The following is a 17,295-nucleotide window of genomic DNA, read 5'->3' as shown; positions in this document are numbered from 1 at the left end:
TCTCTCTATCTTACTCTCTGTCTCCTTTTGGCTATGCATTTAGAGTAGGAGTTTTCCGCCAGTATTTTGTCGGCTCATCTTAAACCAAACACACACACATACACCTAGTTTTTTTTTGGCCTTCCAGTGCATTGACGTCAATATGCAGCAAAGGTAAGATGAAGTGAGGGTGGAGGGGAGGGGAGGAGGTTGGACAAAAATGGGGAGGGTGGAGGAAATCAGGACACACAGGTGGGAGAGAAGAGGACAGGAGGAGTAACAGAATGAGTGGAAAAGGTAGACTGACAAAGACAATTGAAGAGAGAGAGAAGGACGTATTTCTAAAATTACACTGAGCACCTGAGGTTTTGTATCCGCTGATCCCTGATTGAATCCAATTAGGTTCAGCTTTCAACATGTTAAACAAGTAAGTTAAAGCTCAAAGACTGAGATCCATAATCTGAAATCACCTTCTGTTGGCTGTGAAGGCAGAAACACTACGGTTTTGAGTGGCAGCTTGATTAATATTCACAATCTGTTGCTGCAACCTGAAAATGAGATGAGCAGCATTAGATATGAAATGTTGATTAAATGTGAATCTGACACATTGACACAGGTGTAGCCCACTTTCTCTGTACATCTTATTTTTATGAGCTACTGGAGGCCCAGATTCAGATCCATTAGGTGGGAAATCCCGACAACGAAATTGCGGTGCCATGATCAGCTGATCACTTCACTTGAGAAGACTACAACTACAACATACTGATTACTTTAGCCAAGTGTCCTTTTGGCACTTTGGCCTTTGGGTTACCCACAGCTGACACAATCTACCACAGCTCCATTTGTCATTTAAATCTGCGAAAGTGATATTCAGAAACCTGCTACTTGTATGTTTTGTGCATTGCTATTTACTAACAAAAAGTAACAAAGAATGACAAACGATTTAGGTATTTTATTGTAAACTGAATCCAAAACAGAACCACCAATCAGAACCAAACCCTACACAATCATCATGCATTTCCAGTACATAATAATGTTTAAAAGATAGTTCATAATTTATTCTAAAGTTCAGCTGAAGCTAACATGAGACCAAAGCCACAGTCTTTTTGGTACCAAATGTCCTCTTTGTGTTTCCCGGACAGCATTGAGCCACAGCGGAGGAATACTTCCTGTAAATTGCATGGTTTGTCACGGGAACACGGCACTGGCAATAAACCTACACATGACAACATGATGAAAATACTCAGTTGTTTTGTCTAACTCAGACTGCTGAAGCCTCATATTCGCTTCTGAATGCCTTTTTACAAAGAAGGAGGACTGTAGATTGCGTCCCCCATTCCTTTCAGCATAGTCACGTTAGAAAGGGGTTGTGGCACGGTCAGTATGGACATGAGAAATGATTATGGTGACCAACAACCTACAAGCCATCCTAAGCTAAAGTAGGTCTGCACACATTTTCAAATACCATTAATATATATGGTGTTCTGTACCACTGTTGATGTGCTTTTATTGATTTTATTGTTTGTCTAGAAACCTTACCTAGAAGTATTCTTTATTTAGACTGAACTATTGACCTGCTTAAATTTGAAACATAGTGTTCTTTACAGATTTCCAGAGCTTATCACTCTTCAAAAGAAACACAAGTCTGTCCGTCTAAACTCTGCCTGTCTTACAGCAACCACATATTCTATTTTCCCTCCTTGGTTGCCACTACTTCCCGTATTCATGTATTCAGCTCCTGCATTCAGCAAGGCGCTAATAACCTCCTCACTCTTCCCCTCCCTCTGTTTTCTCCTCTTCTTCCCATTTGCATCCATCCGGCACCTCGATCCCCTCCCGCTTCCCCTCTCTTTCTCTAACTCAGCTCCACTGTATTCCTCACACGGAGAGGGTTGGCCCAAAAAGCTGTCAGAATATGTTCTGCTGTCAGCGAGATGCCGAGTGGGAGCGCATTAGATATCGGCCTCGGTGTGTCCCTGACAAGAAACAAGCCAATTAAGGAATCCCCCGGCACTGCTTAAGCCCGGTTATGGCAGAGGTCCCCGAGACGAACACTGGTGTGCTAAATCATCATACCTTTTTTATATTAGAGCCTCCGTGGGGAGAAGTGGAGTGATTCTGGATTATTCCCTTTTTCTTTCTCGCAGCGCTGCCGGCCATCACTCAGCAGCACGCCTTAGAGAAGTTTATCTGAGCTATGAAGGACACTGACATACAGATTTTCCTCTCTCTCCTCCTCCTCTCTGTTGTTCAGTCTGACTCTCAAGGCTAATAGTATTAGGGGTGTAGGAAGTGCTTTGAGATAAGCCTTAGGTCACATAGTTGCAATCAATTACTGTGGTTAAATATTGCAATAAAAAGATTAAGGATTAGTATTGGGGGAAAGTAAAGAGGCTTGAGAGGGCGTGCAAAGGCCTTCGCGAGTGTGTAAGCACTTGAATGTGAGTTTGGTGTGTTATCTTATTCATTTACGCTCTCACAAGTTATATCCAATCACTCCCCGACATGGCCTCCTATCTCACAGAGGAGTCTTCCTGTTTTCTTATTTCTCTCTCTCTTTTCAGACCCCCCCCCCCCAAAAAAAGCCTCAAAGCCTAAATCTGACGGCAATCCTCTGAAAACTTTCCCCAAAACTGACAGACCGATTTGTTCAGAGGACTTTATGTCGACTAGCAGCTGTGTGAGCTTACTCTTGTTGTATTGGGAGCATGATAAAGGAAACCGTGTATTATTGAGGTGCATCATCACACAACAACATAGTGAGGCAAACAATCACCATCTTTAACTCTGAGCATCAAAAGATAAGGTTTTACATATGGCGTTGCTCTGTATTTTTCTTATTATGAACAAATTGCATGAAAAGATCAAAACCAGCAATGTCAAACATAGTCTGTCAGTCCCAAGTCCATTTGGTTCTACTGCTACAGTTCCCTACTTAAACAGCGGGGAGTAAATTGTGCATTTTTAGCACTACTTTCAGCATCAGAGTTACACATATTTGGTGCACTGGTGAATATATTTGCTGTACCAGGATGGTGTATGGCAACCATATTGTAAAGATATCATCTCATGAGGGTAAGACACACTTCACAGTACCTTCAATGGGAATAGGTACATGCAGGTTTAGCAAAGAGGACTGTTATCACCAGTGGCTGACAAATAGAGGATAAATATTGAAATGCAGATTTATTCTACGGTAGACTTTTTCAATCAAAATGCAACAACCACCTCCATCGCATCCATATCCATTATGTATTATTTAAGTATTATTTAAAAAAACCCTCGTCTCTTCACACACACACACACACACACACACACACACACACACACTGAGACAAATGTCTTGCTCTGAGCTGAACACTTGTGAGGTACCACTGTTGCACAGCCTAATATTTGACTGAGCAGTGTTCCAGCCAGCAGTAAACCAATGTGCCGGCGTTGTGCTCCCCGCTTACATAACGCTGTGTTTATACGCCCCCGGTAGATCTGACTTATTGGCTGCTTGGGATCTCTGACAATAGATAAAAATAGGATTATTCTCTCCCTTTACGATGGACAACAACGATTCTTTGTCGTCCAACCTGCCTATGCTCAGTTGTCATTATAATGTCAATGAGTGAAAACAAAAGGCAACATTAGGCATTCTTAATCCCTTAAAGCTGTTTCATGTAATTTAATAAATAAGATGCTCCTCTCCCTGCTCCACTCTCCAACCCCTCCAACCCCCCCACCACTGGGAAATGACTCATGCATATTTCAGCAGTGTGTCTGCCCATTCTGAGTGGAGCTTATCGTGGCTGCAAGCAGACGCCAAATCAACCCTCTTTTCCTTCTCCTCTTTCTGTCTCTCTCTCTCATTCACCCCTCCGACGCCCTGTTCTTCATCACTATTCAGCATTTCAGAACATGGAGAGAAAGACTGAGAACAGAGACGCACATCTTTGCCTCGTGAAAACAACCTCTCAACGTCTTTTCCATTGAAGAATCTACTTGCCGTTGGCAGTCTCAAACACACAGTTATTAACTTGTACTGGAGGAAAAAGTTTGCAGAATCAAAGTCCTTGAAAGACATGGTATAGATCAATTGCTGTTCAATATGCACAAATCTAATGAGTAAAACCTTTGAGGGTGAATGTGTTTTCTAACTCTGAGGATATTCCCACATTCAGCCGAGTCATTAACAAACATAACAACAGTCCTCCTTGCATAGTTTCCCCTTGCGGGCCAATTGAAATAGGTCTATTTACTTTCCAAGCAGAGCAGGTATAAAATAATCAAAGGGCACCTTGCACTGAAGGCTGGGCATGACCAAGACGTATGATCGTGTTTACAGTGTGTAAACATCTGTTTACAGCCAACCAATATGCTGGAGATGCCTAGGAAGTGGACCTACAGGGAAATGCATTCTAGTGATGGGGGAGACCAAGCACAATTACTTAACTGATTGAAGCGTCTCAGTCTTTCCCTGTAATTTTCACTTTAATTAAAACTATTCCCAGGCAACTCTGATAATCACACATAAGTGTGCCCATTGCGGGGAATTCACAGTCCAGCATTGCTAATGAACTCTTACACTACCCAGACCAGCAGCTAAATCTTATCCTATAACTTTTAACACAACCAGAGTGTCTTTCAAATGCAAGGATGAACACAAGAAGGCAAAGAGAAGAAGAAATGTAGCATTAGTATATGTGTTGAGTAAAATTACAAATTTGCTAAACTTTTATGTTTTATCTGCTCTCAATAAATATTATGTTGTGCTTTAAACTTGGGTGTTGTAGAAAAACAACTATATCTCACATGTTTTAAAGAGTGGCGTGACGTGAGAGACTTTTCTTAAAAATCGTATGGGTGGCGTATAGTGTCAGACATTTCCATCCTGTTAAACAATATACTTTACACTTTGTTTGTTATTTGCTCATACCCATACTATTTGACAGTGAGTCATTAGCTATAAGGCTACAGGATCTTGCTCAAGGACACTTGAGAATAGTTGTTAGGATTATTATGCAGAATGCCACAGTGTCCTGTGTTGTATGCTGGTAGACCACCACTGTGTACTTGTGGTTAACCTTCCTCTTCTACAAAACCACTCACCTTCCTCTTTTTACAAGAGCTGTTTACTGGCTTTTGATAAAAACTCATCCATAAATATACACCTCAATCTCCACTTCACCTTCAATTTCATATCATACGACCAGCTATATTCCAGGCAAACTCATCATCAGGTAATCGTGTAGGAGCAGTTACTGCATATGAAATTATTTTAAGATGTGCATTGGGCAGGACTGACTGACAGCAGTTTATATTCGGAACTAGAACTGGTGCGCGACTCTGATAGGCAGCTACATGGTGTACCGCTGTATCGGCCTGATACCAGGCTGTGTCTAATATGGTGGGGATTGACTTCCTCTTGCTTGCTCCCAGGTAGTGAGGGGGATTTAAACTATTTTACCTTCCCAGATCTTCACACCTTCCCTCAGGCCCTCTCACCTCGATGCCTTAAATATTAATGGTAAGGAGAGCGGAGGATAGTGGATGAGTGAGGAGGGGAGAGGGCTGACAGCTTAATCATGCAGGCAGCTGCCTCCCTCTCTCCTCTTCCTTAACGTTGTGGGCGGCTGTCACCACGACCTACATGATGTAATCACCTCCATAACCCTGATATGGGCCACCAAGGGCCTTGCAGGGAGAGATAGAGAGACAGGGAATAAGGGGGGGCCTTAGGGATCTTCCAGCAGCGGATCACTTAAAGTCAAAACCCACAGAGAGCAAGTGTGGAGTCGTAAGGGTCGGGGAGGATGGAGGAGACACTGCATAGCTCCAAAAAAAAAAAAAGGAGTGACGCCACTACTCCACGTTTTACACCATTTACTGCACAGCTCTCAAACATGTTTTTGTATCCAAATCATCTCTCCATCACAACTTATTTCTTTTTTTTTATTCAGATATTGTACTTTCTCATAATATTGAGGCTAATTATTTAGCTAGATCAGTGAAGATGTCAGACTTCAAGATCAACCCCTGCTTGAGAGTTTGGTTTTCAGTTATAGATACTATCCGTGTAATTGCTCTGCGTTGCTGGTGACTGATAATTCGTTTTTAAACACTTTGAGCCCTCCACTTTTATAGTTACAGGTGTATGGCATAGTCATTGTATATCTTAATAGAGATATTGGAGATAATAGAGGAGACATGTAAACATGTTAAGATAGTCCATGCTGTTGTAGTGATAAAAAATTTATTGTTTATGTGAAAAAATTGATTTTCACTATTTTTCTGACACAGATTGAAATTGCGACCTCAAGCAGTTACTTTATTAAATGAAGCACGACTTGACATTTTGAAAGACGCTACATAAAAGAAGGTTAAAGCCCCAGGCATTTCCTTGACAATAAACTATGGATGGGTAACCCTTATATCCTGGGAAAATGGGGAGTTAAACATGAACAAACAAGGACTGAACACAGTCAGAGTGGCATGGACACAGTGGGATAGCCTCTGCCTCTGTCCTGTAATTAGGCTCCATCTCGAATTGGGCTGTGCCATAGTTAACAGGTACAGAGACAAGACCGGGACAATGGAGGTGAAAAAAGAGGTGGAAGTCAGCCAATTATGTCTTTGTGGCTCACTGTATATAACAAGAAGACATTTTCAATCACTCCTTCAGGTATTCTGACACCACAGAGAGGGAAGGGTTTTGATGCAACATGAAGGTTTTGATCTGAGGATGTTACAGTTCGTTGTCAGCACATCTATATTTTATGATGCCAATACCTTCAGTTTGGCACTCGCTGCTGATTCTAAAGTTTCGATTTTCAGCTGGACAAGATACTGCCGAGGAGCTGGGGGCGCACACTGCCAGAACAAAATGGGAATATCCCTTTTGGGCAGTTGACTGAGAAAAATACAGAGTAAGGTACAGTACACGCGGCCATTGTGTCTCTAGTAACTGAGAGGCAACTGGAGTGATGGCAGATGGAAAATTGACATGTGTTTTGGAATTGGATTTCATTATGGCCAATTAAGACTGTGGTCTTGTCATCTCAACGATTTATAATTAATATGCAGAAAATGTAGTCAAAATATTGATGAGTGTTGCAGTTAGCTTTGTAAGCATGGGTCGGGCTGATGGCCACTCTGTATGCTTTTCTTTGGCTGACATTTAAAGAGTCAATTTTCTGTGGTCCTACAGTGACACAAACAGGACTGGAATTGATAGGAGAAGATTGATGAGGTAAGGGAAGCTTGCTTCCTTGGCTCATTATCTGTCTCCAAGTTACAGTGTTTCCCACGTGGACAGAGGGGTCTGAAAAAAACAATTGAGAATATAAAACAGATCACCGCTACCTGCTGTGACCTGTTAAAATCAGTCTAATTGATCTCATTGATGCAGCGATGGCCAAGCATTGTGAACAAGGCACACTGGACAGAAAGACCGAAGGCAAAAGTCAAGAGCAGAAATGCCCTCCTTACCCCGTTTATAGGATATGTCTTCCATCCAAGCTCTCCAAGCACAGATGTTGTATCCAGCAGCACAACTGAAATGGGAAAAAAGAGGAGAGGGGAAAATACAACCATTAGCAGTCTGTCAACACACAAAAAGTCCTATTTTCACACTGGAAATTGAAATATCAGTCATAAACGTGTTCATTTAGACATTTTTATATTAACAGAAATGAGTTTCTCGGATGAATATTTATGAGCGTGGCGGCATATACAGTGGGTGCAACATTTTTGCCACTTGCGACACAATTTGGGGACTGATGGATTGCAGTCAGATTGCTGTCAACAGTCCATTCCCTCCCCTGCCATCCTTTTCTCTCATCCACAGCTTTACTTCAGTCTCACTCACAACAATATGGTTTTCTTTCTGCCTGTGCCTCTGAGACTGCTCGTGAGATATAATCAGGGTTAGATCTGTCCTCAATCCTTCCTATGTCATGAGAATATGTGTTTTTCTCAAATATTAATCAATATCCTGGTTTGGGTTTTATGTGTGTAAATTAGAGCTTTGGTATTGCATTTTCCCCAAGTTTAATATAAAAAGATATTAATCTTGGTACAGTATAATAATATCATTGTCAGTTGACTCCAACCTTCCAGGTTGTGTTAAAAACAAAGCAATTTTAGTCTGGAAAATATTGCCATTCTTGATAATATTTTGTCTTGCTCTCAAGGACAATAGGTTTAATAATTCAGGAGGAATGTCTCTCCCAGCGACAAGTGATTTACAGTGAAAAGGAGCAAATATTGAATATTGAATTTACCTTCAGTGTGATGCCATCATAATACCGCTAAATTAAAGAAAAAACTTTTTACCTACAACATTAGGGAACAGACAGTAGATACAGATCCTGTTGCATTTTCAAAATCCATAAATATTACATGAAGCCCTTCCAGTCACCTTGTCAAATGTGCCAAATGAACAGTATGTGTGAAAATACAGTTATGTACTAATTTTGTACAGATGCACCGCATGGAGTAGGTATAAGAAAACACTTGGTATTCAGGGGCAGAGTGATAGCTGACAGAAAAATAACAACACTAGACCCAAGAGGCTTGTTTGAAGCCAATCATTTCTCTCACATGACTGTGAGTCATCACTGTTGAATCTCATTATCAGTCGCCAAAAATTTCATCTTTAAACTTGTCCTTGAGCAGCCACTGACTTGGATCTCAGATATTAAGCTGTGAATCACACATGCTTAATATAGACTCTGATTTCTGACAAATCGTGGTGTATTCTTCTGCTTGGATAACGACTGAGTTTTAAGTGTCAGTTAGTCACGAATGTCCACTTAGAGCTCTGTGAGTGGTCCTTGGGGGGTGTCATTATGCCAACACAAATCTCTATCAGTGACAATATTTCATGAATAAATCTCTATTAAGATAATTTTTCTGGGATAGCTAGTTATTACAACTGAATGTACATCAAAGGAGGTTGTACTTTCAATGCTGTTATATTATCATCAGCGACAATGTCAGGGCAAAAGAAGAGTGATATTTATATCTGAGAATGTGCTCTGACAAGATCAAGGCAAGCAGGAAGAAAAAAGGGACATTTTTGAATCTGTCTGTTATGAGCCAGTGAACCTCTGATGGAGCCCGGTTGGCAGGGATTGTCCAAGCATCTGCTCACTGAGGTTTTCATTGTGCGTGCATGTATGTGTCTGTCATAGACAACTAAATGCTCCCCTACTTCCACTCATCTCCCAGAGAGCTGGTGTACGACACACTGCGGTGACACAATGTAACACCTGTTTTGGATTGTGCCAAACGGGTGTATAACAACATTAAGAAAACCATCTCGGCTGCGGGAAGAAGACCAACCATCACATCCTACATGTGCTGACCAACGACAACAATGGAGGAGAAATGAATACTGCTGGTCTCTGAGTATCCATGTCTGTACCAGATGACATCCCTGGACAGACTATAGCAATATCAATATGAAAAATAGTGCTTGGAGGAACATTTTGTTCACCATGGGTCTACGTACTTGCAACACATACTTCTGGCTCTTTAGCTGCTAAATGCTCCTCCATGTTCACCAGCTAGTCACTAACTCTGTCTGTCTGCCGTTTGGTGCTGAGCAGGTAGTGTAAAGTGGGTTCATCAGAACTTTCTTTTGCTGAAAACAGCTGACTGCTGTTGGAAACTGGTTGATAAGAGCAGTGACTGTGAATCAATACAGTAAAGTTGCCAAAAAAACAAAAACAATGAGCTGAAAGATGCTAAAATACATAAAAGAGACCCCTTTCAATTACACAGTCATTTGATCCATTAATACAAAATACTGATTTGTGCCACTGTAGTTAGATTTACTATATATATATAGTATGTTTGACTAAATTTAAATGTGGTCTCAATGCCTCACCAACCAGAACTCCATTAACATATGCACAGAGAGGTAAAAGCAATGAGCTGCTGAGGTCATGTTAATGGAGTGGGAACTCCTAGTGTGCCAGAGAATGTACTTTAAAACATAATGGCTATTGCGTGCTTCCTGAGACCTGGGTTATAAGTGAGGTTTTTAATGAGAGAGAAATGTGTTTTCTCTAAGATTTCAAGGTACCATTATAGAAATATCGTAAAAATCCCTTTACTGTACATGACTGGCTGGGGGTTGGTAAAATCAGACTCTGTGGGGAAAAAAGGGAGGAAACAGAGAAATAGACAAACTGTGCAGCAAGAGTAAAAGAGAAGAGAGAGTGAGACAAGTTGGTGTGTTTGACAATTTATGGCTTGACCAATATGAATTCACATAAATGCCAATATTTTTTGATTAAGGTTTCTGATGACTATCATTGTTATTTTATGATATTTAGTGGCTGTAAATGTTATCAATTTTCAGGATGCATTTTCCGAAGAATTGTATTACTTTTAGATTCAACCTCTGAAACAACATTTAGATGGTGGGACAAAAATGCACTGAATGCCACAGAGGGAAACCTGAGTGATTCATTTACCCGTGAACCCTGAAACTGCTGTGAACTTTGTGTGCTTCACTAACCCCATCAGGACGAACATAAAACATTTTCCTCCTCCTATTTTGTGTTGAGAAAGTTTGAGTTTCATAGTGGTATCACGGCTCATGGTACCTACCCAGGTCTTCTTCTATTTATTCCAGACAAAATGAAAAATTGAAGTATATCAGATCATGAACACCAGATCGTATTTCATACTAAAAGACTTCACCAGGAACTGAGCTTTTCTGAACAGCAAATGCAAAGCATTTAATGAATCCTTATCTGAGATAAATTGGAGAAAATGGCCATTGATTTATATTAAAATGTAGCACATTGTTCTATTGATTGACCATTCTGTCCTACACAGCAAGGGAGGGCTTCATGCTGATCTATTCATACTCTTCTTTCAATCCTGTCCTCTCTGCTCTGTTAGCTTAGATTATTATTTCCTCCATGTTGGCTGGTTTTGGATCAGTTCCAGTATCTCCGTGTGACTTTTTCTGCCCATCAATGCCGGGTCTGTGTCTTGTCAGTGCCAATTGCAGGCTGGAGAACTAGCTGGTAATGCCAGTGGTGTTAATGGACACCATTAGACTAGAGTGGGCAGGTAAGCAGCACAGTCCCTGGAGGAGGGCCTAATTACAGTTGTTGGCTGTGTCGCTCACTTCTGTGAGCAGTTTCACACCTTGCCATAAATAAAGCTGATAAACAGCTGATGTACATTAGGCAGAGTGGAAAGGTATCCAGCAGAGAACACTGTACTGCTGGGTCAAAACCTTTCTAACTTCATGAGAGCTCAAAATTAGACTTGATGGAGAGGTTTTATGAAGTGAGTTCTTTCAGTGTTGCCAGCTCTCATGCATCTGGCGTGTGACACACGCTTTCACGTTCAGTCTCACACTCTCACGCTGCCCAAACAATTCTCACACCAAAACACAGCAACAGAGAAGAACAGGCGAACGTATTACGGTCTAAGTGTTTCTGGTATAGTAAAGGTTAAACTGGTTAAACCAAGCAAATGTTGGTTACATACCGTAACCCCAGATTCTATATGCTCTTGAATTATTCTCTGATTGGTGTGCGATGCTTATCTCTGTGTTGATTGGACAGCTGTTCTGGCAGGAAACCTCTGTGGCAGAGAGCCCGGGGTTTTGGTTTTACAAGTGACCCTGTCACTCAACCCTGGTTATGTGCGCTGTGCTTGACTTGCGCAAAAGACAAAACGTGCCTTGAAATGAAACACCTCTGTGGTGCTGTCACTGTTCTGAACTGACATTACAACAGTGTCAGGTGTGACCTGACAGCAGCAGAGTACAGAAAGCATCCTCTTTTTGTGTTTATAATAATTCACCGCTCTGTTAAAAATATTACAGACACACTTTATAATACAAAATGTAGTTTTCCAGACAACGACAGTAGTGTGTGTGTGAGTTCATGTGTGCATGTTAGTGCATATTTGCATGTGTGTGCAGTTTTACTTGCGTGTGAGTGTCTACTGAGCAGCGTACCTGCCAGAGTACACTAAAACTGCCTGCGTGTACATATCCATCCATCCTCTCTCTCTCTCCATCCCTCCATAGAGTTATCTCTCAGCGAGGCACCCACAGACCCTGCCTGGAGCTGAGGGTCCGTCGGGACTTCCACTGGTTAGATATAAATAGATCATGAGCTGGCCAGCTCATAAATATATGGAGCTCCAGTAGAATGATGACATCTCCTGTCTGGCCTACAGCCCTCGCAGGCCACACAAACACCTCAAAATAACTACAGCCCCAACAACAGACCCAAAGGCAGTCTCATCCAGTGTTACTTCATGTAAATTAGAATTGGGGGCAAAAAGGACGCTTCTTTGAGGTTGTTTTTTTTTGTCATTAGGGTAATGGGTCTACATAGGACTGTCCTGAATCAAAGAACTCAGATCCTCTGATATGTTGAAACATAAAAAGTGGCATAAATTAAGAACAAAATGTGGCTCTTAAAACGCCCCTCATTGTGGTGTGATTTGGTGCATTATGTGTGATTTGTAGAGTGCCATAAAGGTTCCATGTGGAGATATTAGCAACACACTGGTTTCTGTTGTGGTTCAAACTGCAAAGCAAGCCTCACTTCCAAACAAAAACAAAACCTTTTCTATTTGCATGCTCCCTACTCATTCTGGTAAACAGCAAGTCTTGTTAAAAGACAAACAACGGCATCTGATGAACAGAGACTTGAAAATTGATTTAGTTGAGTATTTCAGTGAGGAGTGCACATTGTCATTTAGTGGTGTAAACAAAGTGCTGGGCTCTCAGCAGATGAGGGGATGATATGCTGTGAAATGGAAAACTATCCATAGCAGAGGCAACCTGACAGGCATGACAAGATTTTCAACACGTCTCCACACTCCACCAAGATCAAACATCCAGCAACGTAATAAATGGCAGCAAAGCAAATCTTCGAATGTGGTTGATTAGATCTGATATAGGCTGTAAGTGTTTTTAAATGAGATTAGTGAAGGGAATTCTTGCCAATAAGATGTGATTTAGCCATTCAACACTGGTTCAAGTACTGCTGCCTACTACAATGTTGAACGTAAGCATGTTTCAGTTCTGGCCACACCACAATCAGTAATGTAACAGCAAGTGTTTTCAATTAGCTTTCAAAGGCAAACCACCTGCAGTGACATCACTGATTAGGGTGCAGCTATATTATATAAATATGATAAACTTTTCATGGTTTATTTATTGTTATTTTTCATAATTTGCATACAGCAACAAATCTTTTCTTCACATATCTCACTCACTAAAACTCATACTTGTAGATACGTCACAATATTCCCATAACTTTACTAACCACTTTTCAAAGCATGCCATGCGTTCTTACAAGTACAGCCTTTGTTTCCCCCTTGAAAGTTACATTTTTATCATGTGGTATTTTTCCGGACTGTATATGCCACTGGCGTTGCATTCAATTACTTAAAGGACCAGCACACCTACACAGTAAGTTGGGTGGAGCAAATGCTGAGAATTACGTGGGGTCACCAAACTCTGTGAACCAATAAGGCTGATAAGATGTCAATTAAGCTCAGTTAATGCACATCCACACAGTCCTGAGAAGAGGTCTAATTATGCAAAACAAGTGAAATCACTTGTGGAGGGGTGGGGGTACCCTCAGTGAGCAGGGCCCTTAACTTCTTAAATTCTCATAACATATTGAAATGCCTTGGCAGTAGAATATCAGTCTGAAACCTTAACGTATGTTCTGCATAATGGTCACCAATATACTGCATATATAAGTACATATATACAACATGCAGTTAATAGGCTAAGAAATGCCTTCATGGTTCCTTTAACACTGAAGCCAATTCATGTAAATGACATTTCAAAATTAAACAGCATTCACAGGCATATTGGCATGGCGATTCATGGCTTTGATACAAGCTATTTTCCTCAAGTGTGAAGTAGATCTTGTTCACCAGGCGGCCATAAAGCTCACATATAGAACAACTCAACAATCATTATCTGAACACAGGAATGCCTCCGAGCCCCGACAAAATTAACAGTCTCCAGCCTTGAGTCATCTCAAGTTCTCTAGGTAAGGGACCGCCTGGAAAGGCCTTTTATTATATGTAGCAGCATGTGCTCCACTTAACAGTAATAAGGTAAACTGAGATAACCTTCACAGTGATAAAACTACATAGCTTACCAGTATGTGCATCACTGTGTACATATGAAGAAAAATCTGAAGAAAATCCATCTCCTGTGTTAAAAATAATATAGAGTTGTTTCTTTTCAAAGTAGAACGCATACATATTGATTGTGAATACACACAAAGTTCTTGCTCCTGTGTGACATCCACACAAACACACACAGTGGCCTGCGAGTCAAAGGTGCAGAGTTAACATTTTTGTGGCTGCTCTGGGTTAGTTGATCGATTGATTTTCATTGACAGCACACTGCTGGTGAAAATCGCCTTCATCTACAGCAGTGATGGTGATCTCAGTGCTCTGCGGGTGGTACCATTGAGAGCAAAAGCTTTAATCAGCCATCCACATAAATCAATGCAAATAGTTGCCTTATTTTGATGTTGATTTCATAGCTAGATCCTTTGGAGTCTTGCAATCGGTAACCGTAAGCAGCCCGACCAACGCATTTCTTCCATGTGTTGCCGACTGGCTTCAAACTTTCAAAAGATCCAGCAGTGTCTCAGTGAGATGCATCTGACCAACAAAAATAACATTCACATGTGGCGCTTTCATTTGGTTCATCCATTTTTCCAACGATGGACTGCTTTCTTGATTTTTCATGCCTGAATCTCTCTGTCAGGAAAAACAATCTGAACAATGTCAGAAGTGTGGAACAAAGACATCCTCTCTCCAGACTTACTGGGCATGAGTAATCTTCTGCTCAGGAAAATTCTACAAGGACTCAAGAAATCAGGTTAGTAAATCAGATCTGTGAATGTTCATTATAATAAGTATAGCTGCTGACGACTTCACAAGGGAGGAAAATAGAGGGGGAAAAAATGAATAAAAGTAAAGATTATGGGAAGAGATCTATTGATGGGGAAAATGGGCTCGTTCAAACTTGGCAGTGAGTGAGTGAAGCTTTGTTAATAACTGTCTGCAATCCCAGATGGGCTGATGTGAGAGAGTGTCTGATATGTTGCTGTGAGAGGAGGCACACAGGCGAGAAGGAAAAAGGTGATTGGTTTTTATTGTTCTCCTAACAGCTGACATCTCGCCCAATTTTGTGCAATCCCCAATCTTTGGGGTTCTGTTTGTCTGTGTTCAGAAGCACCAAACTACACTAAACGCCTCAGTGTAATGGTGTTGGTTGTGTCCCCAGCCTACCTACATAACACAGCGTATACTGTAGCTGAGCAGGAAAAACAATGTGTTTACTAGTTTGCCTTTTCATGAGAAACTATCACTAGCACAGGAACTAGCAAGATGTGGCAAGGTGAGAAACACTTATGCCTCAGCACCTAATGAGACACTTTTTCTTTGCCATCTGAGTTATTATCAGTTTTTCCATTCTGAGCGACACCGCTCTGTGGTAGACTGCAATTGTGCCGCTGAGGTCCCAGACCAGTCAATATGAGAGACTAAAGTACAATAGAAAGCAGACATCAGTTCAATCATTCAATCTGTGGCAGAGAAAAACACAGAGTGAGGCTGTTATGTAGCAGCTGTCTCGGAGAACAGGGAGTAACATCGCTCTTATTGAACTGAGAGAACAATAAAATATAACCTGGGGGGCAGATCCCACTGTGTCCCGCACAATCAATAAGACTATTTTAAACCTCACTGAAGCTGCAGCTGTGTGTGTGTGTGTGTGTGTGTGTGTGCGCAATTGGAGCCACAGAGGAACACACACAAAAGCATGTGACCATACCTACTGATACACACACACTCATGGAACGTAAAAAAAAAAACAAGTGGACTGCAAGAAGCACACATGCAGGAGTGTTGCCCTGTGTATGCAATGACACACACACACACACACACACACACACACTGTACCCACACCACATACAGACACAGAAGCACACAGCACAAAACAGATGCGTGGTCATGTGCATGTAGGCGTGCACACATAAGTATAGTTACACGCTCACTGGATAAATTCATCTTCGGCAGCTCAGAGCCTTTTACTGTATGTGTCTAAAATGTACAGCACAAAAACAGATTACAAGTCTGCACTCACACACTCTCAAACAGACGCACACACATTCTCACTCTGTCACCCACTTAATGATTCAATCTGTGGCTTCTTCTCTGTCTGTCTGTGTGTGTGTGTGTGTGTGTGTGTGTGTGTGTGTGTAATGTAGAATGTGTAATTAAAGCAGCCTCAGGGTTGTCACTTCAGCTGCTGATTTCCATAAAAGAAATGTGTTTCATTTTATTCTCTGATTCAGTGTTTGGATAAAAACTGAGCAGAGGCAATCCATTGAGCTCTACAAGGAAAATAATCAACTTTAAATCTGAATCTGAGTCCATTTCTGTGCAAACTGAATTCAAGCTTGTTAAAACTAATAAAGGAAGGACATGAACATAAATGTATCAACAGGAAATTGCAGCCTTTATATTTATCTACTACATCATGGGCCACCTTTTTATTTCACTAATAAAACAAAGAGGATTGCTATAGACAAAAGCAAAAAAAAAGTGGTATCTGACATTTCAAACTTCTGCACAACATGCACAAATGTCAGGAGTGACGTTTTCTCGGTGATGATTTGCGCGAACTGTTATCAGTTTATTGGTTCACTACTTACATTTGTGGGTCTGTTACTTCATTGGCTCCTACAGTAGTAACAGTGCGGTATGTATTCTAAACAGTGTCCATAGTGGAAATGTTTGAAATGGGGGAATAAGTGGAAAAACCCTGCAAGACTAAATAAACTGTCAGCAGAGAGGCTACACTCAGGTATCTTAGGAGTGGATCATTAAACTCACCTTGGTTGCAGTGGCTGAATCGAGTGAGGACAATTCCCAGAAAGAGTGAAACGAGGAAAAATCTGTTTCCAAAACTCATGCCTGCTGCAACATCCATCACCGGCTTTATCTGAGGTACTTCTAGCCGAGAGGTAACGTGGTCAGAGATAAGCGCGGCCGGTTCCTCCACAAGCACAGATCCACTGGTCCGGGTCCTCACATTTGGTCCCGGTCGGAGAGAACTGCCGGGTGACGGAACAAGAGGCGATCCATCCCTCACCTGGAGGAGGAGGCGGCGGCGATGGCGCGGAAACGGAGAGATTGTGGACAAAGTCACGAAAATATCTAAAGTCAGATCAAATGTTCAGACAGTGTGAGAAAACACCTAGCTCTTAACAACTTTGAAGATTTCCCACGGACTTCAGT

At 41.4% G+C, this 17,295-nt stretch overlaps 1 protein-coding gene across 2 annotated transcripts in view; it reads right to left on the bottom strand.

Moving 5' to 3' along the window:
• The window catches only part of epha6 (eph receptor A6), a 147,693-nt gene extending 130,706 nt beyond the window's left edge, over positions 1 to 16,987 (bottom strand). Inside the window, exons 1-2 of one of the 2 annotated variants that reach the window (XM_070914114.1) lie at positions 16,891 to 16,987; positions 7,456 to 7,520 (exon numbers count right to left, since the gene is read on the bottom strand). In XM_070914114.1, the coding sequence (XP_070770215.1) occupies positions 7,456 to 7,520; positions 16,891 to 16,987 (162 nt within the window). Of the gene's footprint in view, positions 1 to 7,455; positions 7,521 to 16,890 lie in introns of those variants that run through there. The other variant, XM_070914115.1, reaches the window with a different exon arrangement.
• Positions 16,988 to 17,295: the final 308 nt, after the last annotated feature.

This window comes from Enoplosus armatus, chromosome 11 (genome assembly GCF_043641665.1).
Source record: "Enoplosus armatus isolate fEnoArm2 chromosome 11, fEnoArm2.hap1, whole genome shotgun sequence".
In the NCBI taxonomy this organism is placed as follows: domain Eukaryota; kingdom Metazoa; phylum Chordata; class Actinopteri; order Centrarchiformes; family Enoplosidae; genus Enoplosus; species Enoplosus armatus.
The sequence above is the reverse complement of the archived record's forward strand: the minus strand, read 5'-3'. Positions and strand labels throughout refer to the sequence as shown.